We start from the raw sequence: 23,484 nt of genomic DNA on the forward strand, positions 1-23,484 counted from the left end.
AAATTACGTAGCACCCATCACCACATAAGCAAAGCACTCCATGAATTCAGCAAAGAAAAGCTCGGAGAAAACTCCCATGCCTAGGCTACCTAGTAAACTCACCACCATACTCACCGGCCCGGAAAAACATCCCCCCGCCATATAAAAAAAATCGCTTGGTCGACCAGCATCTAGATAGTCCCTAGCACATAATACCCAACCCTCCATCAGATAATTCAGAAAGGAGATAAAGATGGTAAAAGTCATCTTCACACCATGGAAACACACCTCGGAACTCCTAACCGTCCGGTCCCAATTCTACCCGGCGCCTGAATATGAAGGGCCTGATTTGAGGGATCGGGCTTGTGCTACTGTATGTCTACACTTATCTCTCCTCCATTCTTCGTTTCCTCATCACTTCTCTTTGAAATGATATCTTGGTGCGGTATGGGGAATATGAGCTAAAAAAATGTACAGGTCTCAGCCTGGAAACTGCGCGGCAACCTCCCGCACCCAATCGAAGCAACCGCGCTCCTAACAGACTCGATCTTGCACGATGACGCGAGGAAGAATTCTGTGTTTTCGATTAGAGCTACGTACGCTGCGGCGTTTTGTCGGTGCGCTTACCCCCACTACCTTATCCACTTACTCTACCCAACAATCAATTAACAGTATTATAGTTTCGTAACAGGCCTAGTAGACAGCAAACTCGGCGCGCGACGAAGTATGTTCTCGCGCGCGCTGGAACTAGGATTACCGGCTTCATTTGTTGAACTGAGGCATGAGGCGACGCATCGTGAGTTGCCTAGTTTGGTTGTGTTGAGGGGTGCGGTTGCACGGAGTTTGGAGTGGTTGTGGGGGTTTTATTGGGCTGGTGTTGGCTCTCCCGGGCCTTCTTCAATGCTGGCTCAGGGGGTTGAGGGTGTTGAGAGGGATGTTAGAGCTGTACTTGAGGATGCGAGGGGGTTGATTGATGGTTCGGCATCTGGGTCTGCAAATGGGTCTGGTTCTGAGCCGCCGAGAAAGAGGAGACGCGTGCAGCAGGAACTGGGATCTCTTGCTGGGAGGGTTGTTTCGATTGTGAAGCAGTCGAGGGATGCGGAGGGAGTGTTTGCGAGGGAGATGGTTAGGGATGGTGGTGTTCTTGTTCCGGGCGGACGGAGGTATCTCTTTCTTTCCTTTATTTTTCAGGGTATTTGCGGCTGCTAATCTTTTCTAGACTTAACGATCCCCTAACAGAACCACTTACAAAGTGGACGCCCTTCCTGCAACAAATCACAGAAGGACACCATTCGTTCTTGGGGACATTAATAGAGACGATGGTCGACGAACTTGCATTCTCTTCATCATCACCCTCGCACAACAAGAAGGAGAAGACGGAAAAGGACCCACACAGCGAAGCAATCTACAAATGGCTGGACCATATCCTGCACTTGACACAGTGGGAGTCTCACCGGCGGTTTTTGTCGTTGTCTTATATCAAGGCTGTTTGTGATGGGAGTGAGAACCACTGGACGAAGTTGCTGCAGAAGAGTCTCGGGAAAGCAAATAGTGAGTTGAATGGGGTACCGAGCATTTCGAAGGCAGTGAAGTCGAAGACACAGTCGTCATCCGAAGAAACGGGTCCCTCACTGGTAGACGAGGACATACAAGCCCTGAGCAGATTTGGCTGGGGCATGACATATACGTGGGATGAAAGGCCGGTGGGAATGGCTTAGGATTAACCTAGTCTTTACGTAAATATACACAACATCTCAACACTTTCCCATCATCTTTCAACCCTCACCTCACTAAACCTAAAAGACCAGCCCCTCATCCTGCATCGCCCCTTCAACAGCCCCAACCCAGTCCCCCCTACAAGTCGTAAAAACCTCAACACCAGGCCTAAACACACTTCCATGCAAAGCAAAATCATCCACCGTCCCCGTCCTAAGAACCATAATAGCCGGGAACGCCTCGCTAACGCGATACATAAGCGAGCCGCACGTATCGCAGCAGAAGTTCGTCACCACGGATCCCGAAGAAGGCGTCTTGTCTTGCTTTAGTGTTTTCAGGGACTCCTGCCCGCGGATGGGTCGGACAGAGGATGTTAGGGCTGTGAAATTCGATGTGAACATTGATGAGGTGAGTTTGTGGCAGTCTGCGCAGTGGCAGAGGAAGGTGTTTATTAAGCCTGGGGCATGGAGGGGCTGGGTGTTGTTAGTTCTGGACTTTGCACTGGGTAGATAGTAGACAATATGTACGTACGACGGCTAGTTGCACGGCGCCGCAGAAGCAGGTTGCTGTTGCTTCGTCTTCGTTGCTCCAGCCGTCGTTGGACAGGCCGGCGAGTGGGAAGCGGGACGGGGTGGTGATGCTGTTGTTTGTGGTTGCCATTTGTGCTGTTACTTGTTAATTGTTAGTATCTACATTCTGGTGTTTGGTGCAGTGTTATATGGTCATTGAAGCCGGTGGGCGAAGGTGCTTGCTAAGGTGCATTATCAAGCAACCTCTTTTACTGCACTCCGCAACTCCGCAAGTCCGCATGTTTAGAATCCGGACGTATGCTGCGCATAATCCAAAGTCCGCGCTGACTGTGCTGCTGACAGCTGACCATGGAAAGTTGAACTTGAAGCTGAAGCTGAAGGAATAGTCGAGGCGTCGAAGCGCATTCGTCACAGTGGAGCATTCCAAAGGGGCAGGAATCTTCAGCAACGGGGGCCGAAACCACGTCGACTCCTGAGCCTCAGGGACACCCTCTGCATTCGCAATTTGCAATTTGCAACCGAAGCAACAATCATGGACCCTGGATAGTTTGAGAACCATCGCGGCGCCAGAATGCTCCTACAAAGACCGAGCTTCCGCCGCTCGACTTTATTCATTACCGCGCTTGTCCTGACCTTCCTATACTTCCTCTCGCGCATCCCCCGCCTCGCAAATTCGCACCTCTACGACATTTCCTACGACTCGTACTTCGAGCGCCAGTTCCATGTCTACGTTCTGACATCATCATGCGAGCGGTTTACTGCCGATGCAGTATCGCAGTTCCCTATGTCCTCACTTACCCTCGTCCCGAATGCGCCTGACATCCCAGAATGCGACGCGCTAAACATTACCCAACTCCCCTTCAACAATGAAGGCATCGAAGACGGACTCAGCAAAGACTTCCTCTTCCGCCTTAAATACGCACAAGTCCTCGATGCCTGTGCTGCAAATTCGTACGCTAAGTGCCTGATCCTTGAAGACGACGTTGTCTACCTTCACACCCCGCATCGCACCATCGAAGTCCTCGTCGAGAATACTATACCCTTGTTCAACGACGGCGAGATTGATGCGTTTGACTGCTCGAAACGCGGGTGGGGGTTGCTTCCGTCTAATCCTACGGGAATGGGCAGCCAGTGTCGGGTGTTTAGTCGGTTTGGGGCGCCGTGTTTGAGTTCTTGTCTCAGGGAGGAATATATGATGGAGGAGGATGGGAGCGAGATGCAGCTTGATGGGGCGTTGGTAAGGTGTCAGGTTAAATGTGGGCTGAAGCAGAAGAGGTTTCTGCTTGTTGTGCATGGGGGGCTGGGAAGTACGATGGAGAGGGTTGAGGAGGGTGAAGAGTAGATGCGCTTATCGGGAGGCTTTCTATCTTTATTGCTTTCTCTCATACGGTGTATACTGGTTCTACTTTCTGGTTCTTTGGCTCTATGTATAGTATAGTCATTTCTTCGCTTCTGGGTTGGCTTCGGCGGGATACATATTGTTCAATTCGTGAAAGAGGCTGGCACTCCTTCGAATAACTAGATATCTTTCCGTTTGATTTGTAAGCACCGTCTGATAGTTATCTAGTCTTGAATTGGCTCTTCGTTGTCCTTCTCATAATGTACGCTTCCGCCGTATTAGATAGAACTGCAAACGCGGCTTCGAGTCCTCAGTCAAAGCGCGTTCACTTGCCCGCGAAACCAAGCTAGTCCCGCAGAGCACTAAGTATACTCTAGAACACAAAGGCATTACATTTTGTCTAAGAAGTTTGTTCGGAGACTTAAAGTTCCTCTCTATACCCACATACAAGCCACAGTGGCTGAAGCTCCCCTCAGCAGCCTATGAGGTCATGTCAATTTGACATTGCGCGGAGGATCGGACACGGAGGGGCCACGGCCATGGGAATATCGGACTTAGCAGCAGTGCTACTCAAGAGTCCCGCATTGCATTATTAATTGAACTGCTGTACCTCAGGTAGTTTCCTGCATTTCATTCAAAATAAGCTTACTTGTCGATGAACTTCACGCGCGCCACACGGCCATTCCACAAGGTCCTTACTCGTTCGCTGAATCCTTTATCGAAACAGTCTAGAGCCATGCATGTTCAATCGCTGCCTATGTGTATGTCTGATTCACGTCTAACAGCATTGGGATTGAGTGAGGGGTGCTGACGAGCGACAGGGACCGGGAAGGGCAATAACTATGCCTACCTGGTGACTGACGAGCCGACCAAGCAGTCGGTCATTATTGACCCTGCTAATCCGCCCGAGTACGTCGCTCTACCTCGAGCTATATACGTGCCGCGCAGTCTACTAACTGAAGACACTCAGGGTTCTCCCAGAACTCGAGTCCCAAACAAAGTCCGGCAAGATCAACCTCGCAGCCATCGTAAACACACACCAGTGCGTCCTCTCCATCCATTCTCCATCATACTCATGGACTCACAAAGCCTCGCAGCCATTGGGACCACGCAGGCGGGAACAACGAGATCCTGAAATCCTTCCAAGTCCCCGTCATCGGCGGCAAGGACTGCGCCTCCGTCACGGAAACCCCCAAGCACGGCGAAGTCTTCAAGATCGGCGAGCGAATCTCCGTGACGGCCCTGCACACGCCATGTCACACGCAAGATAGCATTTGCTATTTCATGCAGGATGGCGACGAGAAGGTTGTGTTTACCGGCGATACGCTTTTCATTGGGGGATGTGGACGGTTCTTTGAGGGAACTGCGCCGGAGATGCATAAGGCGCTGAATGAGACGTTGGCGGGGTTGCCGGATGATACGAGGGTTTATGTATGTTTCCCGTTCTCTAATTTTTGCGAGTTGATTGGGGGTCTGAGCTAACTTGTGGATGCAGCCCGGACACGAGTACACCAAGGGCAACGTCAAGTTCTGCCTGGCTGTGTCGCAGGCCGAGCCGATTAAGAAGCTGGAGGCGTTTGCGAACGCGAATCAGCAGACGCAGGGCAAGTTTACGATTGGGGATGAGAAGGTCTGTCTGCGCCTTTTGAACTGGATTGCAAGACCTGGCTAACGTTGTCTCTAGCTTCACAATGTCTTCATGCGAGTCACGGTATGTTACCTCTACCATAGATGTTAAGAACAACACTAACAAACACAGGACCCCGAAATCCAAAAGAAAACAGGCAAGACAGACCCTATCGACGTCATGGCCGCTCTCCGCGAGATGAAGAACTCCATGTAATTCCCTCTCATATAACAAGGCAATATAAGCACAAAAGGAAACACAGTATAAGGATTCTTATTGAAACTTTCTACATACACTACGAAAAGATGATAAGATAAATTTGTCTCCCGTCTTTACCACCCAGCCTCCCATTCCCATAGTTAAATGGGGTCCAAGCCGGGCTATCGTTCAGGGACTCCAGCGCGAAGCCGGATCTGAGCATGTTCATCTTGCTTCTCTGTCCACACTCACTCGCTCTGGTGGTTAATTTCGGCAGCGGTGAGCTCTAGCAATTTAGAAGCTGTATGTAACAAACAGAAAAAAAAATGAAGAGAAAACGCCGGTCTAGCTAGGTAGGTGAGGGGTAGGAAGGCCCTCAGTAATGGGGATATTCGCAGACGAGCAAGGCAACATTAAGCACCTGGAGTCTGTCGAATGCCCCGATATATCTAATTGATAAGATCGTCATCGATCCATGAGCATAATTGCTCTCGCGATGTTGTCGTTGCCAGTTTGTATGGCGGGTAGATGACAGGAAGAAAGAAGAGAAATCCGGCCCGCGAAAATCTCTTTAAAAGAGCAAAATATCACGTGACATCTGCCTCCGAGCCGGCTCCGCAAACTAACTAAACCACCAAGCTCCAGCTCCAGCTAAGACCCGGATACCATACGATGCAAAGCACGACCTCGATCGAACGCTGCAAACGCGCGCACATGCCATGAACCACTCACATCAAACCCAATAACTCCCAACACACCAATTCCACCAATTCCACCGGAAAAGCCGACACCCAACCAACCATCAAAATGGAACAAACCCTCCGCACCCTCCTCCGACACACAACCCCCTCCTCGATATCCAAGTTCCTCTACCGCTCATTAGGCGTCGGAACAGCCACAATTCTCATCTGGGAAAACGCATTCATGTTCCAAGCCTCCGAGGGCCCGTCAATGTATCCTACTTTCTCGCCACGAGGCGACTGCCTCCTCGTCTCGAAATTACACAAGTACGGCCGCGGTATTGAAGTCGGGGATGTAGTAAGATTCTACCACCCGCACTTTTTGGGCGCGAATGCGGCGAAGCGTGTGGTGGGGTTGCCGGGGGATTATGTTTGTCGGGAGGAGGTGTTGAGTGAGGATGTTGGTGGGGAGGGGAAGATGATTCGGGTAGGTCTTGCTTCTGAACCGGGTTGAATGGGAGTTATGGGGGTTGAAGGGCGCTAATTGTTGTTTGGTTGTGCAGGTACCGGAAGGACATGTTTATGTGGCGGGTGATAACCTGCCGTGGTCGAGGGATTCAAGAACTTACGGGCCGCTGCCGATGGGGTTAATTAATGGGAAAGTTATTGCGAGGATATGGCCGCCGACAAAGATGAAGTGGGTGGAGAATACGCTGAAGCCTGTTGAGGAGGGCACGGCGGTTGCTCAGTGATTGCGCGGAGCTTAATATTGTATTATACGACTTGCATATTGGAGTTTGACGGAGTTGGGCATTGGGTTTGAAAAGGTTGCTATATTCATACATATGGTTGTACAGTACTTCTAGAAATAAACCTGATAGAACAAGACTTCGCGACGGCGTGATCACCGCATGGTGGAAGGGTTTCTGCGCTTGTAGGGGAGAGCTTCGCTGCGCTTGCGGCGGAGCTCCATCTCGGCTTCGGGGAACCCAATCTCCTTCATGACTGATGCTGTGTCCTCGTCCCAAATTGAGCGGAACAGGTGCGCGCCAATGGCCTTGAGGTGATACCGCGCTTGTAACGTGCGGAGAAGGGTGTTGTCGCGATCGGTCTCCTTGTACTTGACGGCATCAATGTCCAGACGCTTGCCGTCCTTTTGCTCCAGAATGAAGACCGAGAGGCGGTGGTAAGGACTGCCCTTTTGAGCAACCGGTGGCAGCCATGGCAGGACTACCTGCTCTGCGGAGAGCTTGCCGAAGTCAACCCTGTTGTTGAGGACGGAAAGAGGGATGTTGACAGCGAGGAAGTGCGTCTTGTAGTCGAAGTCGTTCTCTTCGACGTTGGGGACATCCGAGTCCACGACGGCGACTGTCACTAGCCTCTCTTCGCCGTCAAACACTTGCATAGTGAGTTTCGGGGCGGTGCTGGACACCCGGGAGTTGACAAACTCCCCGGGCTGAATGGCCTTCTTGTCGAAAACGAGCTTGGTGTCGAGGATAGGATCGCAGTGAGGAAGGACGTCAGGAATGACTTTCATCTGGGTAATTCGTTGGACGAGGATCTTGCGGGGGTAATCTCTCCATTTCTGCTCGGCGAGATGGCGGTAGATGGGTTTGCTCATGTCACCTGCACGATCAGCATAAACACCTACTTATCAAGAGCTATCACATACCCTTTCCATCTTCAAACTTCTTCTTCACCAGAGGGTCGTTGATGTCTGCGAGAACCTGGAGCTTCGTGACATGGTGCTGTAGCGCGCGCAGCTTAGCGTGTGTCGAATGCGTCGCCCGTTGCGCTTCTGGCAGGGCCTCAATCCTCGCAATCTTCTCGGCAGTGGAAGCAATCTCCTTCAGCTTCTCATCCCGGTTTGCACGCAGGACTTTCTGGGCCTCCTGGAAGCATTGGAACGGCAACTGTTCGAAAGGCACGTTGTCCGACCCCTGTAGCGCGGCACGTCGTCGTCGAGATCCGATGGGAAGAATACCCTGTCGCATCAATCTCTTCTCCAATCGCTTACTCGACACCAAAGCCGGGTCGGGTGATTTGTGAAAGGCCTGTTTCGCGGGTTCGGCCTGGGCCTGCTCCTGGACGGCAGTCGTGGTCTGGAAGGCGCGCGTCTGCAGCTGAACGCTGGACAGACCTCTCATGGATGATTTCTGGATACATTGAACCAGGGGCCTTGATGCCCGCTCGCAATGGGCCATTGTTCTGGGAGAGACGGTCGGAGATGCGTGGAGAGACGGTCGCCGGGTCGGCCTGGTGTTGACGCTGAGGAACTCTGGCCGGACACTTTTTTTTCCCGGCGCCAAGCCTCACCACTAGTGCCAAACCACCGCCTCGACTGAACTTTTGGCTGCTACTATTAGAGACTCAGTGACCTCCGGCGCGCGCTCCTACCGCTCAATTGATCATATCTCAATCTATCGCGATGGCCGGGGTCAACGCTTTCGGCACATTCAAATGGCTGTCTCGCAGCACAAAGGGGTTCCTCTCAGGAGCTGAAGCCACGACGGTATGCATCCCCCGACGTTCGAGGATCATGATATAACATGCAAAACTGACAATTCCCGGCTAGCAACGATGCCTTTCGCGCTCGATAGCCACAGAGTCAACACCAGCCCACAGAATACCCAACACCAGAGAAGAACTCCTCGCCAAGTGGGCTCCGAAGCCAGTCCTGGTGACCACCTACAATTTCCCCTCGATGGAGCCCATCAGACAAGTTCCCTACACTCGCGAGCAACTCCTGATGCCCCTGCGGAAAGACCTTCTACACCGCGCCGTCGTCTACGAAGGAGACAACACCCGGCAAGGTACAGCAAGCACCAAATGGAGGAAGGATGTGCATGGAAGCAATCGCAAGCTACGCGCGCAGAAGGGAGCCGGAGCAGCGCGTGTTGGTGACAAGAAATCGCCAACCCGACGAGGTGGAGGTGTCGCTTTCGGTCCTCATCCGCGCGACTTTTCTTCTGCACTCACGCGGAAGATCTACGACCAGGCCTGGCGGACGGCGCTCAGCTACCGGTACAGAAGGGGACAGCTTATCGTCATTGACAGCAAAATCGATTTTCCCATGGACGCTACGCCGCATCTTATCAAGGAGATCTTCAAGGCCAACCAGTGGGGAAGGGACTTTGGCAGGTCAACTTTGATCACGAATAAGGTCCATGAGAGGCTGTTTGAGGCTGTGGAGGAAGTCGGAGAGCACGCCAAGGCTCTTAACCGTCTCGATGTGGATGTGAAGGATTTGTTGGAGACTGGACGATTGATCATTGAGAAGGGCGCTTTGGATCTCATTCTCGCCCAGCACTCGAAGGATCTCAACAACGAGCCGGCGAAAGCGACATATGATTAAGATGTTGCTTGTTGGGTATGGATATTACTGGCAACTTTGTCTACATGTATAAATAGATATTTTCAATCTTGTATGAGTGGTTCGTCGTTACTTATTAGCACATGTTATTCTATCTCTGTATAACTCTGTACAGCAGCACACTCACCTACACCACAGACAAGTAACTGTATAAAAGTATGCTCTAGATAGTTGCTACGAATATTTTACAACTCTAGTTTACATATTCGAAATAGATCATACATGCACAGTAGAACTGGGTATACTGCTACTGCTCGGCTTCGCTTTGAGTCGGCGGCGGAGAAAAACTTCCGAGGTTGAAAATCCTCCAACTTGCGGAGTTCCAACCGATCATCTTTTCGTCACGACCCCGACTATCCGACTTATACCTTTGTTTCCCTCGGCTTATCCTCCCTTCCCTTCCTTTCCCCTTCCTCCCAGACTGTGGGTCTGCCCTCATGTTGCTTCGACACAGCTTATCTCGGTCCCCGACGCCGTCGAGCTGGCTCTCGCGGATATCTCCAGCAAGCACCATGCCTCTCCGCGCCAAGGTCACCAACCCAGCTTTCACGGCGACGTCGAAGGTATACTCATTCCGTTCTGTCGCTGCTGTAAGCTAACTATGGTAGATGTCGACCGCGTCTTCAGATAGCCTCCCCGGCGACGAGCCCGACGATGTCCTTTTCAATTCGTTATACGGAGTGCGACTGGTGGAACTCAACAGGCCAAAGAAGCTCAATTCGATGAATGGATCGATGGCTAGGAAGATCCTTCCTCGTCTTCAGGTTAGACATATAGCTGTTTCAATCCTGGGCGATGCTAAGCTGGCTCTGATATAGGAATACGAGAAATCTCAACTGGCCAACATCATTATGCTCGCGGGAGCTGGTGAAAAGGCTTTCTGCGCCGGCGGCGACGTGGCTGCTCTTGCGCTCCAAAATGAGACCGGACCCGACGGCCAGCAGACTTCAGCAGACTTCTTTCGTTACGAATACAAGCTCGACCACCTGATCGCGACCTACTCGAAACCCATCATCTCCGTGATGGACGGCATCACCATGGGCGGCGGTGTTGGTCTCAGCGTCCACGCCCCCTTCCGTATTGCGACCGAGCGCACCGTCTTCGCCATGCCCGAAACCACCATTGGCTTCTTCCCCGATGTAGGCGGCTCGTTCTTCCTCCCCCGTCTTGACGGTGAACTAGGCACCTACCTCGCCCTGACGTCGGAGCGTCTGCACGGCGTCCAGGCGCTATACGCTGGCATCGCTACACACTACTTCGACTCCAGCGTCCTGGGCAACCTCACGGCCCGTCTATCAGAGCTAGTTTTCAGAGACGACGCCGCCTTCGATTCACGGCTCGCAATCGTCAACCGCACAATGGCCGAATTCTCAACGGGCCTCCCCGCCGAGGGAATCAAGCTGGCTGGTAGCCGCCGCGCCGCAATCGACAGATGCTTCGGCCACGACACGGTAGAGGAGATCCTGAAGGCGCTCGAGAACGAGACGGTGGAAAAGGCCTGGGCCCAGAAAACGATAGAGACCATCACCGCGCGATCACCGACGTCGCTCCGCGTGACGCTGCGCCAGCTCCGCCTCGGCAAGAAGTGGGACATCCGCGAGACATTCCAGCGCGAGTCCGAGGTCGCCGCCCAGTTCATGCGCCACCCTGATTTCGTCGAGGGCGTCAAGGCCCGTCTCATGTCTAAGCCCCCGCGCCAGGCAAACTGGCAGCCCGCTACTCTGGCTGAGGTCACCGACAAGCAAGTCGACAAGTTCTTCACTCTCCCCAAGGGCGAGGAGCGTATGACTCTTGTCAACGACCGCAACTTCGAGGAGTCCCCGAGCGTCAAGTACGCGCTGCCCAGCGAGAAGGAGATTAAGAAGTACGTTGATGAGTCGAAGCCGACCAAGAACAACGTTTACAACCACTTTGTCGAGAAGTGGGAGCACAAGGAGGGTGTCAAGGAGAAGGTGGCCGAGGTGCTGGCCCGACAGACTGAGAAGGACGACAAGGGAGTTCTGCGGTGGAAGACGGAATAGGCGTTTGTCAGTAGACGGGTGTCTTTTGTCTAGAACTGATTTTCTGTATATTATACTATTTGACTACAAGTGAACAATTGACGGTAATTTCACCTTCTGGGAAGCAGCTAGCTTTCTTTATTTTGCTTTTTGAAAGTAGTTATTACATTGACCTTTAGTGACGGCTTCCAGTGCTTGCTACAATCTGCAGCGTGGTCAACATCTACCTCATTGTACCCTCTAAATCAGCCAGTATGCTCAGCCTCGAGATGGCCTCCGCCAAACTCATACGCTGCTGTACATCCTCAACCATCAACCCACCAGCAATCTTCTCCAATTCTTCCACAAAGATACAATCCTCCACATGCAGTATAACCTGCCCCAAAAGCCTCCCAAACGCCCATATATCATTCCCCCTCCGTACCTCAAACGGCATATCACTGGACAAACAGGCCATATCATTCCGAATCTCAGGCGCAAGCCATTCGTGTGTAAATCCGCCTATACCACTGATATCAAGGAGGATTGTGGTTCCATTGGTGTCAATGACGATATTGGATGGTTTGATGTCCATGTGTGTTTTGTTAGCGGCGTGGAAGTGGGAGAGTGCGGTTGCTATTTGGAGGGGCCATTCCTTCCATGGGTAGTCTTGTAGGCAGGTTGGATTTGCGTCCAGGATTGTCTTTAGATCACCGGCGCTGTGGTATTCTAGGACTATGCCCTTGATAACTAGGACTTGCTTTCCTGTATGTGATGTTGTATAAGGGTTGATCGAGACAGCAACACCAGATGCATGTATTATGTTGGGTGTATCTCGGAATATCTCGATGTTCTCGAGCTCTTTTCGGATGGACTCCGTGTCATGGGTGTTGTAGAGTGGTCGTTTCACCATCTTGAGCACGTAAGGCATTCCGTTACTTTTTTTGAGAACTCGAAAGATGCCATCTGCGATCTCTTCATGGTCTAAAAGCTGGTCTGTGTGGATGGGCTGGAAGGATGGGAATTCATCGTATAGTGGGTAGATGATCCGTAGAGGGTCCTCTCGAGTAGTGTACGTCAACTTAGCTGCAATGCCGGCAAATGTATTGTTCCTAGCTTCTTCACTGATAGATACAGTAGGTAGACTCAAGCCCTCGCCGCTGGGAAGTAAGACTAGTTCTGTGACAGTATCTTCGAGAAGAAAAACTGATGTATAATCAATGAGTTTGACAAAGTCTTGAAACTCAGCACGGCGCTCTCGCTTTGACCTGACTACCGGCTGGTTTAGTATGGTGTATATATCTCCCTGATATGTCACCTTGATCCACCATTGTGAGCTGTTGGGCCGGTATATCAGCTTTTGCGAGCGACTGGTTGGTATAGGTTTCCCTTCGCTGGGGTATTCCAATTCCTCGCTGTATAATTTGAAATCAATTGAGGCTTCGAGGGAATGAGACAGAGAAATATCAGGCATTTCAAGAGCTTACCAAGGCCTTGTTTGTGAAGGACAAAGGCAAACAAAGCGCAGAGAAGGTATCTACAGGTCACATGATCTTGTGCTCATGGTGGTGCAGTTGCTTGCCCTGCAGTGCGCTAAAAAGATTGCAGGCTAAATAATGACTACAAATTCTGAGGTATAACCCGGGCTGCATCCAGAAGACACCATACCTGTACGTGGTTGATTGTATTACTGAAGTACAAAAAGAACCGCCCCGCGGCAGCCGAGTGGTGTGACTATTCCCGTCCCCAAGGTTCTCCATCTTCGTTCCTTTCCATCATTCCAGGATACATAACCTACCGGCCAAGCTCAAATGCCAATTCAAAATTGATTAATTGCCCAGCTCATCAGCATGGAATCAGAGCCTCTAATTGCCAATGAGGCTTCAAGCTCACCAGAGCGACGGGCCTCCATTGCCTCCACATCGAGTACCAACACCAACAGCAATAAACGGGTCCTCCTCCGCCTGTATACCTCTCACACACTCTCAACATGGAACAGTCGCATGTTCGAATTTGGTGCTGTCGTCTTTCTAGCATCTATATACCCTGATACCCTTCTCTACGCCTCGATCTACGCCCTCGTGCGCTCGCTCTTCGCCGTCTTATTGTCGTCTTGGCTGGGGACGGTAGTTGACCGGGTGAATCGATTGGTTGCTATTAGGCACTCTATTAGTACGTGCTCCCTTTCTGATTTATGAAAAGGGAGATTGCTGACTATTGTTCGCAGTATGGCAACGCCTCCCTGTTGCTGTTTCGTGCGTTTGTTTGGGTGTTCTACTCACGTCGCCACCGGCGCATTTATCATGGATTTTGTTTGTTGCATTGGTGCTTCTTGCGGGGGTAGAGAAGTTGGCGTCGACGGCTAATACGGTGGCCGTTGAGCGGGATTGGGTATGTTCTCTCTTGAATCATGCCTGGGGCTATACTAATGTGCTGTACCAGGCCGTTGTGATATCGAATGCTCTGAATGTTCCAAGGAAAGGTATTAACATCCTTGTACCAATTCCTGGTAGTTAGGCCATAGTGTCTCGGGCTGAACAATACACAGATCTGAATGCTCAAATGAGACGCATTGACTTATTCTGCAAGCTCGTTGCCCCCGTGGTTGTCTCACTAATGGACGGCTTGCTGTCGACTAAGATCGCCATCTGGGGCGTTCTAGGTCTCAATGTGGCTGTTGTTCTGGTTGAGTACTTTGCCATTGCTCAGGTATTTCTCAGGGATTGTTTCTACCGCTCAAGCTGCTGACAAGCTGTAGGTATACAAGGCCGTCCCAGAACTAGACCGAAACAGAGACGGGCAAGCTTCAGATGCCACTGTCGACGAGGCCGAAGAGGACATTGAAGAACAGGTTCAACCTGAAGATGACAATGAAGAAAGGGCCGCGCTCGTCCAAATCATCTCTCGCAAAGCGCAGTCCACCATATCCCCATGGAAAGAATACACCCGTCAACCCGTTTTCCTCGCCTCCTTCTCGCTAAGCCTTCTTTACCTAACCGTTCTCTCCTTCGGTCCAACAATGGTAACATTCCTCCTCCATTCCGGCTTCACCTCGCTCCAAGTGAGCGCACTGCGTATCGGTGCAGTCCTCGCCGAAATAAGCGGGACAGTCGTTGCGCCATTCCTAATGGACCGAATCGGACCGATCCGATCAGGACTATGGTTTCTAAACTGGCAATTCCTAACACTAGCGTGTGCCGTCGCAGCATTCATATTCCAAGACGAAGGTCCCATCAACAAGAAAATCGTCGCAGGCATCCTCGTAGCAGGCGTTGCCCTCTCCAGACTCGGTCTCTGGGGCTTCGATCTAAGTGTGCAGTTCCTCGTGCAAGAGGGTATCCCACCAAGTACGCGCTCTTCCTTCTCGTCTACGGAAATGGCACTCCAGTCTGTCTTTGAAATGGTTTCGTTTGCGACGACGATTGTTTTTGCGGCGCCGGAGCAGTTCAAGTACCCTGTTTATATTAGTTATGGGGCTATTGCGGTTGCGGCGGCTTGTTTTGCGGCTTATGTGAGAAGGGAGAGGGGGCATCTTTTGCATGGGAGTAAATGTATGGGAGATGTGAGGTTATGAGATAGGTTCAAAAGGGTTGAGTGAAGGTGTATATATACATAGATTTGGCAGATATGATATGATGTGATGTGGTATATATAGAGGGTATGTTATGGTATGGTATGCTATGGTATACATCGGGCTGGATTGATAGCGCTAAATCATAACGAAAAAATCAACAAAAAGTTCCCTCCTCACACACCGCGAATCAGCCCAAGTGCGACTCGCATCCTGCCGTCGCGTCATTTCCTCAAGTAGAACAAGCGCCTTGCCAACATTTGGATGACGCTGGCTTCGTCTTCGCCCCCTTCCACCTTCCCGTCCCTGATCGGGTGCTAGATCCGCCATCCTCTGCATCTCAGCCGTAATCCACCGTCGTTGCTCAAGGCTCCCTTCCAGGGCCGCAATGAAGAGGGGCCATATAAAGCTTGTGGGCACAGGCTGTCTTTCCCCTTCTTCATCCCTTGCACTGGTACCTTGCAGAACGGGAGAAGGCGCCGTCTCCTCCCTAGCAAGAATCATAATCCTCTCAACAGCAACATTAACCCGATCCGTCCGTGGATAAATCGCAAACGCAACTCTATGCAGATACACGAATAGCGCGAGGAAATTCACGACGTAGCTCCTGAACGTCCTTACTACATTCCTTGCAGCACTCGGCGCTAGAATATCGCATAGCGCGCTTTCCTCCGCTGACGAAGACGTGTAGAGGTCGAGGATCTGCGGGCGGGTATTCCAGAGGCTTTCGAGGTCCGCGGAGACGGCGTGTGCGATTTGTAGGACTTCGAATTCGTCGGAGACTGTGCCGCGGCTGCGGTGGTGTAGGTCTATTGTTATTATGCGGCGTGTAAGGTTTTGGGATGTGAGGTGGAAGGTGTATGCTTGTGAGAGGATTGAGTGGGTTATGTGGTAGGGTGGTGGTGGGTGGGGGAGGTCGTCTGGTATTTCGTCTGAGGGGCTTGGGTCTGGGTGTGGAGGGTGAGTGCTTGAGAGCGTAGTTGAGGTTGTGGTAATAGTTGTTTTCTCCTTGGTGTTGCTGGACGGGTTGGTTTTTCCCATGTCAGCTAACGTATCCCCTTCTCTCCCTGCAATAAGGCTTTTGATATCCAAAAGCTCAACCCATGAATTCACAAGGTGAGCGAGGCCCGTCCAGTATCTCGTCCGATTATGGAACCTTGCTATAAGCATGTACGCGGTCTGCAAGAACGGCGTTGGTGGGCGCCAGGTCTCTCTTGATATAAGCTCCGCTAGCATGAGCAGGAGGACACTCATGAAAACCCTCTTCAGCAGGCCGTCGCTGGAATCTTCAAGTAAAAGAGTCTGGATCTCGGAGCTCGCTTGTGCGTGATAACTCGGTCCCAGTTTCCAACCCGTTCCGTCAATCCATGACCTGTGCATGTCGGCGTAGCAGTAGATGGAGAGTAAGAGCGCGCGACAATTACTCGACTCGCCGAGCATGGCATCCCGAACGTACGGCCATTCCAGATCAACGGGTGCGAATATTGTAGGTGGGGGCTCAGCTTCGCGGAAGTATTTCAGGAGTTCCTTTTCGTATTTTTCCGAGGAATTCTTTATCGGTCGTCGAGGGGGCTCTGATCCTGATGGTTCTGGCAGGATTCCGACACTATCTACCTCTTCGGATACAGGAACCCATGGTATCTGCCGCTCATGTACAAGACCACCCTCAATATCTGGGATAGGCACAGCAGTAGCAGAAGCAACAGTCCCCCCATTCGTAAGATCGAGATGCTTCTGTTGGAAATCAGAGGTGATTTCGCCAATGAAGCCGAGCATGTCGAATGGTATCGGGAAGTCCGTTGGCGCTGGTTGTGCCTCATTCGTCGGCGGCAGTGTGGCACTCTGAGTCGGAGCTGAAAAGTGATGCTGGCTTGTATTTATGCTATCGAGGTTCGAGTTCGAGTTCGGCGTCGAGTTCGATCCGGGTGATACCCCATTCCCACCATCCATGTGCATCTCCATCTCCATCTCCATCTCAACAGTCGCACTAGAACCTGACCTTGCTCGTGCCGGTTTCCGCGCCCTCGTTCGGATGCCAGGGATAATGACGCTTTTATATTGGCATTGCAGTCTTAATCTCGCACAATTAGCGCAGTTTGGCTTTGCCTCATCGCATCGGACTTTGCGTGCGCGGCAGGTGAGGCACCCCGTTCGGCGACGAGGGCCAGACCGGCCTGGGCCGCGGGCGGAGGGGGGTGTCTGATAAGTTAGATCGCTTCTTTTAGTCAAGGGTAAAGGATAAGCACCTCCATATACTATTATATTTGCTTGTGGAAAGGACATACAAGTGGGTGGGTTGTTGCACGTGGTTGTTGGAGGTGAGTGGTTGCGGGGAAGGAAATGGTCTCCGCATGCTTACGAAGATCTATAAAGGCGTGCTAATTTTGGACACTATTCAGGAACAAGCACAATATTCAGGTTATATGTTCATTTTATTCGTTATATGTACTGGTTAAATGCATCGACCAACATTATATATATGTTGGTCAAATCAAAATTGCTTCACTTGCCTCTCAAACCTCGGTGGCTTGCGCATGAACCGCTCTGGCTCATCTCTTGCTCCAACCTTCCAGTAGTCATATTCCATCCATGCATTCTCAGGCATTTGAGCTTCTGTCGCCTCCAAGAAGTCGCCTAGATCTGGGTTCAGCGGAATAACGCCCGTCTCAATGACATACTGGTCCCAGAGCTTGAGCAGTTTCTCCAGGCGTTCGGGGTACTTTTCAGAGAGGTCCGTAACCTCACCGGGGTCGTCAACGAGGTTATATAGCTGCCACTTTTCAGGACCCTTTGGCTTCGGGATATATACAATTTTCCAGTCGCCGAATCGGAGGGCGGCACGGCCGCATGTTTCCCAGCCTTGGATGAAGTCTTTCTCGTGGATGCGGGGGGCGCTTCCCTCTGCCCAAGCATGGAAGGACTTGCCGCGCATGGGGACGACTTCGCGGCCTTGGTAGATTGGTGCGGGGTGAGTAAGTCCCGCCATCGATAGAATCGACGGAGCAAGATCCATGACTGTTGCGAATTGATCGGTTATAGAGCCGTTGCAGGCGTTGTCGGCTGCCGTTACGGACGATGGGAAGCGCGCGCAGAAGGGAACCCGGACGCCACCTTCTGTTGTGTACGCTTTGTATAGTCTTGACGGAGCAGTGGCTGCTTGAGCCCAGCGCGGGCCGTACCAGATGAACGAGTTGCCGTTGCCGAGGTTCTCGTAGCTGTTGTCGTAGTACTTTAAGAGGTGAGGGAGGACGCCGCTCTGGACGAGCGGGTACGCTTCATATGCTGCGCCCTCAGCGCCATTGTCGGACATGAAGCAGACGAATGTGTTTTCCAACTCGCCGATCGACTCGAGGTGGTCGACCACCTTGCCGACGTTGGCGTCGATGGCTTCGACCATACCAGCAAAGACTTCCATTGCGCGGCAGGAAAGCTTCTTTTCCTCGGGGGTAAGTGTTTCCCAAGGCTTTCCCTCGCCCTCGTCGACGACAACAGGGTGGGGCTCGACGTCCTGCCTGATCATGCCGAGGGCTTTCAACCGCTCAAGACGTTTCTGGCGGAGTGCATCCGGACCTTCGTCGTAGACACCAATGTAGTGATCAATGTACTCGCGCGGTGCTTGCAGCGGCCAATGCGGGGCTGTGAAGGGCAGGTAAGCGAAGAACGGCTTGTCTTCATCTGCTTTCTTGTTCTTGTGCCAATCGGACAGATATTCCTTCATCTTATCGCCATAGCCGTCGGACGAGTACCATCCGTCAGGAAGTTTCTTGACGTACTTGTCGTCTTCCATGTGTAAAGCGATATAACTGGCCTCGAGGAAGGTTGGGGTCTCGTCCTGTCCCTGGAGCTGCGGTTCGAAAGCGTAGTGATTCGAGCAGGCGGGAAGATGAGCAAGCGAACGGTCAAACCCACGCTTGAATGGCGCGCGCTCTGGCGTAAGTCCCAGATGCCATTTCCCAGACATCAAGGTATGGTAGCCCGCATCGCGCAGGATCTCAGGGAGTGCGACAACCCGCTCGTTGAGATACCCTTCGTACCCCGGCATACCACGCTGGGGAGCTGTATCTGTGCTTGAGCCTTTGGGGCCGTTTTGACCGGAGATGTTCGTCCATTCGATGAGGTTTCCCAGCCCGGCGATGTGATGGTCGGTACCTGTCATGATCATGGCGCGGGTGGGGCTGTCTCGAGTCAATTGACGGTACTCGCTATGAAGAAGAAAAGACATACGAGCAAGCGGCGGCAGCATGAAAATCAGTAAAGCGCACGCCTTGCTTAGCTATCTTGTCGATGTTGGGTGTCCGGATCTCGCTGCCGAAGCAGCCAATGTCGGAGAAGCCCAGGTCATCGGCGACCATGACAAGGAAGTTGGGGCGTTTGGCCATGGTGAATAGTATGGAGAGCTGAGACAAAGCTTGGGGGTTGAAGCTCCATGGTGAAGGCAGTAGCAGCAGTATATAGCAGCATCAGATGATCGCCCATCGGCTATCGGTAGAAGTGCAGTTGAAGAACTGAGGGGAAACTCTTCTGTATCGATAAGAAAGTTGTCACGTTAGCCCAGAATGGTGTCATCTCGGCTGTCGCTTCCGTTGCCTCTTTGGGAGTGTAGTATGCGTTGAGCTTCTGGGGCCGCTGCGACTTGTTCTAAGGTACTTTACTTTAACCTTACTTCACCATGTTGTTAACTTGTTCCTGAAACTCGCCATCATTTCTCGGACCGGTTATTTTATTCTCTCTTATTTATTCTGCTCCTATACATTGTCAATGCGTCTCCAGTTTATATCAATCTGGAACCGGGACACTGATGAAACTCGACGATCGCCAGTGGGGGCACCCCTGACGTACGCCGTATCCACGGATGTACCTGGCACGTGGCTCCCCAACTTCTATACCAACAATCAACACCAACACTTTTTACGAGCTGAGCTCAACATACATGGCGAGCCAGAGCTATGTCTTCCTACGCACAGCTCGTCCAAGATCCAGACGCTGAACCGGATCTCGAGACCACAACTCCCAGCAACAATGAAACATCCAATCTCCGCATATACACCCTCGCCGCAGTCGTCTGCTCAGGCGGCCTTCTCTTCGGCTACGACTCTGGCGTGATAGGCGGCGTCCTTACATTCCCCTCTTTTCATGCCTCATTTAATATTACGCCTTCAACGTCAACAAGTGTGACCTCTCTCGCAGTCGGAGTCCAGCAAGCCGGCGCACTAGCAGGATGTCTCCTTATCGGCCCGGTCACAAACAAATACGGTCGAAAGAAAGCGCTTATGCTCTGTTCGCTTATTTTCTGCATTGGCGTGATATTTGAGATACTCAACCTGCATTCTTTGCCCATTTTCTATATCGGACGGGTAATATGCGGTCTTGCAATTGGTGGAAGTGCAACCGTTGCACCCATATACCTCGCTGAGATGAGTCCTTCTCATCTCCGAGGAAGAATGGGAAGCGGGTACCAGTTCACATTCACGATAGGTATATTCGTCTCTTACTGGCTTGACTATGCATTGCAGTTCATGCCGCAGTCTGCAAGTCAGTGGCAGATCCCATTAGCATTGCAACTCCTCCCCGGCGCAGCAATGGGGATAGGACTGCTTTTCCTACCCGAGAGTGTCCGCTGGCTACTCGATAGAGGCGAAACGCGCGACGCATGGAAAAGTCTCCTCTGGGTGCGAGGCCCTCATCAAACCTCTCTCCCTACCTCTGGATCTAGCTCAGTAGCAGCTGAATTCGCCGAAATGAAATCCGCCGTTGAATCCGACCGCTCAGAAACAGCAGACTTCCACCCGCGCGAACTCCTGCAGAGACCGAATCTCCGACGGGTCTTACTAGCAGTGGGGATCTTCATTTCTCAGCAGGCCACAGGCGCAACGGCAATGGCTTACTTCGGGCCTCAGTTCTTTGAGATTCTGGTTGGAGAGCCTGAATCCTCTTCTTCTTCCTCTACAGCCGGGACCGAATCAGTCTCTGGTTCTCTCCCACTCCTGCTAACGGGTATATTCGGGGTATTGAAAGTAACATCCTGCCTCATCTTCATCCTCTTCATAGCAGACCGCTTCGGCCGAAAACCACTCCTTACCCTCGGCGCCGCAGGAATGTCTTTCTGCCTCCTCGCAACATCCATCCTCCTCTCCTCAACCCCCGACCCTTCCACCCTCATCAAGACATTAACAGTGATGTTAATCTACACAACTATATTAACATACAACCTCTCCTGGGGCCCGCTCCCCTGGCCACTCGTCGCAGAAATCTTCCCGACGCGGTTACGGTCACGCGGTGTTTCTCTTGCTGTTGCGGCTCAGTGGGCGAGTAATTTCCTATGGAGCGTTGCGACGCCCTACATACTGCGTGATCTAGAGTCAGGAACGTTTGCGCTGTTTGGTGTGCTTGATTTGGGTATACTGCTTTGGGTTAGGGCTTATTTGCCGGAGACGGGGGGGTTGACGTTGGAAGATGTGCAGGGGGTTTTTGGGGATCGGATTGAGGGGGGTATAGAACGGGAGAGGCATGTGGGGGGCGAGGATGGGGAGTGTGGGGATGGGGAGAGTGAGAGGGGGATTCTTAGGGATAGTATTGATGGGCTTGGGGATGGAGATGGAGAAGGGGACGGAGATGAAGGTGGGAAGATAGGTACTGTGCGACAATGATTTATATAGAGATCTAGGTATATAGACGATTGGATGTACTCTCTATGGAGCAAATCTAAGATAACCTTTTATAAATTGTATTTTATATTTCCTCTTGTGATGCTGGACAACGTGTATTGAGTCCAACACTAAGTAGGTATGACCTAAAAAATGTATGGTTAAAGTGTGTGTACCATAATAAAACATCGAAAGAAACAGAGAGCAAAGTGTTCCGGCCCTCGATATGTACCTTAAAACAATGACAAATATAATCTCCCAGAACCAGAAACAAACCGCCAACGCCAACCCAGCCCAGCCGAACCGAAATAAAAATACAGAAACAACACGCGCCTGCTAAGATGAACCACCGAAATCCTTGTCCAGTCCTTGTGTATCCGCCGAGATGTCAATGAGCCAGCCCAACGGTATCATATCGCTTTTCAAGCCATATTCGAATAATGAATAAGATAACGCCAGTAAAACACATCGCTTCAAAACATCTTCATAATTCGTGCCGAATGTTGAATGTAATTTTGAGCCTCCTGGGCAGTAACGTCATACGCTATCAAAACGCAGACAGATCATGCTGTTGGTGGACAGGCATCAAAGTCAAAGCTGATAGACTCTCGCTTTGGATCCATAGGACCGCATCCGTAGTACTGTGCATGGAAAGCATGGTTTTCCATACGCTCGGGTGCGACGGTGATCTTCTTCGCCATACCCTGGATGTATGCCTTGATGGAGTCGTGGCCACACTCAGAGTGTGCAAGAAGCTGGTCTTTCGCCTCGACAATGGCGTCTCGCAACGAGTTCACAGTCCGAGTGAGCTCCTCGTTTCTGATCTTCTCATACTCGTACTTGCTCTCCAGCTGGTTGTTCTGTTCCTTCTTCTTCTGACGGCACTTGCTAGCCGCAAGTCTGTTTCGTGCCCTTGTCTTCTCTTGCTTGTCGTCACCAGGAGGCGAAGGTTCAACTGAGTTGGAAGCACGAGAACTTCCACTGCGACTACCTCCCCTAGTGCGAGCACTGCTTCGACGACGCTTTGTAGGTACTTCAACCGGTTCCTCAATGCTAGACCGGACGGACGGTTTTGTCTCTTCTGAAAAGGAAAGGGAAGGGTTGGAAGGCGAGTGGTCAGACGGAGGGGTGATCTGGCCATAGCGGACCCGCGCGTTACCCACGATCTGAGTCCCAGCCGAGCTTCGCCTGCGATCGTCGACTTGTTTGTGGGCCAAGCTGGGGAATGTGAGGTTGTTGAATGATGGTTGCATGTTACCGCCAGAGATGTAGGAAGGGTTGACGGTGGGATTGGCCATGGGATCAGACGACCACATGTTTGTATCTGGAGGGAGAGTGAAGTCGCCAGTGAGGCTGGGGATGTCGGAGGGGTAGATGGAAGGGTTGAGACGCTGCATATCGGATGCAGAGATGGTCTCTGACATGGTTGGAGCGTTCACGAAGGGACGGAAGGTGCTAGCACGCGACATGATTGTTTAGTCAAGGAGAGGAGCCAGGAGAGTTGAAGTTGTTATTTGTATCTGATTCTGAGCCCATTCACGAGGTTAGGGACAACTGCAGTTGTTATGCAAACGAAGGTGATAGAGTGTTTGTTAGTTGAGATTGAGATGGAAGGAGGAAGGAGTGAGACAGTAGAGACTAGACGGTTCCCTAGAGTACGGGGTAGGCTGGCCGGCTGCCGGATAAGGGACCCGCAAGACACAGAAGGCAGAGAATAGAACACAGGGTCTTGCTAATGAAGATGACCTAACTGACATCATCACTCCAGTGTCTTGTGGTTCCAGAAGAAGCCCAGGAACATGAGGAACCAAGGACGGAAGGTGGTGAATGCTGTACCAGAGATCAAAC

The 23,484-nt window shown here is 51.7% G+C and overlaps 14 protein-coding genes across 14 annotated transcripts; 8 read left to right on the forward strand and 6 right to left on the reverse strand.

The window, feature by feature from the left end:
• The first annotated feature begins 91 nt into the window (after positions 1 to 91).
• BDV14DRAFT_166967 (rRNA-processing protein LAS1) lies at positions 92 to 1,771 on the forward strand. The gene is made up of 4 exons (XM_073767593.1): positions 92 to 352; positions 457 to 596; positions 660 to 1,142; positions 1,199 to 1,771. Exons 1-4 carry the CDS (start codon positions 233 to 235, stop codon positions 1,695 to 1,697), a joined length of 1,242 nt encoding a protein of 413 aa, XP_073631877.1. The 5' UTR covers positions 92 to 232; the 3' UTR covers positions 1,698 to 1,771.
• On the reverse strand, positions 1,743 to 2,471 carry BDV14DRAFT_132674 (GFA family protein). The gene is made up of 2 exons (XM_073766156.1): positions 2,227 to 2,471; positions 1,743 to 2,168 (listed from the first exon to the last, which is right to left on the reverse strand). Exons 1-2 carry the CDS (start codon positions 2,353 to 2,355, stop codon positions 1,776 to 1,778), a joined length of 522 nt encoding a protein of 173 aa, XP_073631878.1. The 5' UTR covers positions 2,356 to 2,471; the 3' UTR covers positions 1,743 to 1,775.
• Positions 2,472 to 2,796: 325 nt separating this feature from the next.
• On the forward strand, positions 2,797 to 3,567 carry BDV14DRAFT_196722 (uncharacterized protein; the record flags this gene model as incomplete). The annotated part of the gene is made up of 1 exon (XM_073772507.1): positions 2,797 to 3,567. The coding sequence occupies one exon, from the start codon at positions 2,797 to 2,799 to the stop codon at positions 3,565 to 3,567; it is 771 nt and encodes a 256-aa protein (XP_073631879.1).
• Positions 3,568 to 4,093: 526 nt separating this feature from the next.
• BDV14DRAFT_166979 (hydroxyacylglutathione hydrolase) lies at positions 4,094 to 5,992 on the forward strand. Its single transcript, XM_073767594.1, has 7 exons — positions 4,094 to 4,325; positions 4,386 to 4,473; positions 4,535 to 4,606; positions 4,662 to 4,995; positions 5,060 to 5,194; positions 5,249 to 5,275; positions 5,324 to 5,992. Exons 1-7 carry the CDS (start codon positions 4,220 to 4,222, stop codon positions 5,405 to 5,407), a joined length of 846 nt encoding a protein of 281 aa, XP_073631880.1. The 5' UTR covers positions 4,094 to 4,219; the 3' UTR covers positions 5,408 to 5,992.
• Positions 5,993 to 6,051: 59 nt separating this feature from the next.
• BDV14DRAFT_132703 (putative mitochondrial inner membrane protease subunit 1) lies at positions 6,052 to 6,897 on the forward strand. The gene is made up of 2 exons (XM_073766158.1): positions 6,052 to 6,556; positions 6,633 to 6,897. The coding sequence occupies exons 1-2, from the start codon at positions 6,197 to 6,199 to the stop codon at positions 6,819 to 6,821; spliced, it is 549 nt and encodes a 182-aa protein (XP_073631881.1). The 5' UTR covers positions 6,052 to 6,196; the 3' UTR covers positions 6,822 to 6,897.
• Positions 6,779 to 8,332, reverse strand: BDV14DRAFT_132700 (mitochondrial 54S ribosomal protein mL38). Its single transcript, XM_073766157.1, has 2 exons — positions 7,742 to 8,332; positions 6,779 to 7,695 (listed from the first exon to the last, which is right to left on the reverse strand). The coding sequence occupies exons 1-2, from the start codon at positions 8,271 to 8,273 to the stop codon at positions 6,974 to 6,976; spliced, it is 1,254 nt and encodes a 417-aa protein (XP_073631882.1). The 5' UTR covers positions 8,274 to 8,332; the 3' UTR covers positions 6,779 to 6,973.
• A 1-nt stretch (position 8,333) lies between these two features.
• Positions 8,334 to 9,564, forward strand: BDV14DRAFT_132705 (mitochondrial 54S ribosomal protein uL4m). The gene is made up of 2 exons (XM_073766159.1): positions 8,334 to 8,581; positions 8,645 to 9,564. The coding sequence occupies exons 1-2, from the start codon at positions 8,498 to 8,500 to the stop codon at positions 9,422 to 9,424; spliced, it is 864 nt and encodes a 287-aa protein (XP_073631883.1). The 5' UTR covers positions 8,334 to 8,497; the 3' UTR covers positions 9,425 to 9,564.
• Positions 9,565 to 9,761: 197 nt separating this feature from the next.
• Positions 9,762 to 11,567, forward strand: BDV14DRAFT_166983 (mitochondrial 37S ribosomal mS47 domain-containing protein). Its single transcript, XM_073767595.1, has 3 exons — positions 9,762 to 10,005; positions 10,051 to 10,206; positions 10,261 to 11,567. Exons 1-3 carry the CDS (start codon positions 9,880 to 9,882, stop codon positions 11,461 to 11,463), a joined length of 1,485 nt encoding a protein of 494 aa, XP_073631884.1. The 5' UTR covers positions 9,762 to 9,879; the 3' UTR covers positions 11,464 to 11,567.
• A 20-nt stretch (positions 11,568 to 11,587) lies between these two features.
• BDV14DRAFT_132712 (protein kinase) lies at positions 11,588 to 13,076 on the reverse strand. The gene has a single exon (XM_073766160.1). The coding sequence runs from the start codon at positions 12,893 to 12,895 to the stop codon at positions 11,666 to 11,668; it is 1,230 nt and encodes a 409-aa protein (XP_073631885.1). The 5' UTR covers positions 12,896 to 13,076; the 3' UTR covers positions 11,588 to 11,665.
• Position 13,077: 1 nt separating this feature from the next.
• On the forward strand, positions 13,078 to 15,063 carry BDV14DRAFT_132723 (putative iron-regulated transporter). The gene is made up of 5 exons (XM_073766161.1): positions 13,078 to 13,593; positions 13,649 to 13,812; positions 13,864 to 13,903; positions 13,970 to 14,130; positions 14,189 to 15,063. Exons 1-5 carry the CDS (start codon positions 13,272 to 13,274, stop codon positions 14,993 to 14,995), a joined length of 1,494 nt encoding a protein of 497 aa, XP_073631886.1. The 5' UTR covers positions 13,078 to 13,271; the 3' UTR covers positions 14,996 to 15,063.
• Positions 15,064 to 15,130: 67 nt separating this feature from the next.
• BDV14DRAFT_196730 (uncharacterized protein) lies at positions 15,131 to 16,966 on the reverse strand (the record flags this gene model as incomplete). The annotated part of the gene is made up of 1 exon (XM_073772508.1): positions 15,131 to 16,966. The coding sequence occupies one exon, from the start codon at positions 16,964 to 16,966 to the stop codon at positions 15,131 to 15,133; it is 1,836 nt and encodes a 611-aa protein (XP_073631887.1).
• A 461-nt stretch (positions 16,967 to 17,427) lies between these two features.
• On the reverse strand, positions 17,428 to 19,481 carry BDV14DRAFT_166995 (arylsulfatase). The gene is made up of 2 exons (XM_073767596.1): positions 19,217 to 19,481; positions 17,428 to 19,167 (listed from the first exon to the last, which is right to left on the reverse strand). The coding sequence occupies exons 1-2, from the start codon at positions 19,369 to 19,371 to the stop codon at positions 17,484 to 17,486; spliced, it is 1,839 nt and encodes a 612-aa protein (XP_073631888.1). The 5' UTR covers positions 19,372 to 19,481; the 3' UTR covers positions 17,428 to 17,483.
• Positions 19,482 to 19,649: 168 nt separating this feature from the next.
• On the forward strand, positions 19,650 to 21,639 carry BDV14DRAFT_211395 (sugar porter family MFS transporter; the record flags this gene model as incomplete). Its single annotated transcript, XM_073776085.1, has 2 exons — positions 19,650 to 21,538; positions 21,587 to 21,639. The coding sequence occupies exons 1-2, from the start codon at positions 19,939 to 19,941 to the stop codon at positions 21,637 to 21,639; spliced, it is 1,653 nt and encodes a 550-aa protein (XP_073631889.1). The 5' UTR covers positions 19,650 to 19,938.
• A 60-nt stretch (positions 21,640 to 21,699) lies between these two features.
• On the reverse strand, positions 21,700 to 23,411 carry atfB (bZIP transcription factor atfB). Its single transcript, XM_073767597.1, has one exon. It carries the CDS (start codon positions 23,103 to 23,105, stop codon positions 22,200 to 22,202), a length of 906 nt encoding a protein of 301 aa, XP_073631890.1. The 5' UTR covers positions 23,106 to 23,411; the 3' UTR covers positions 21,700 to 22,199.
• Positions 23,412 to 23,484: the final 73 nt, after the last annotated feature.

This window comes from Aspergillus stella-maris, assembly GCF_047715825.1.
Source record: "Aspergillus stella-maris strain CBS 113639 unplaced genomic scaffold BDV14scaffold_7, whole genome shotgun sequence".
NCBI classification, from domain to species: domain Eukaryota; kingdom Fungi; phylum Ascomycota; class Eurotiomycetes; order Eurotiales; family Aspergillaceae; genus Aspergillus; species Aspergillus stella-maris.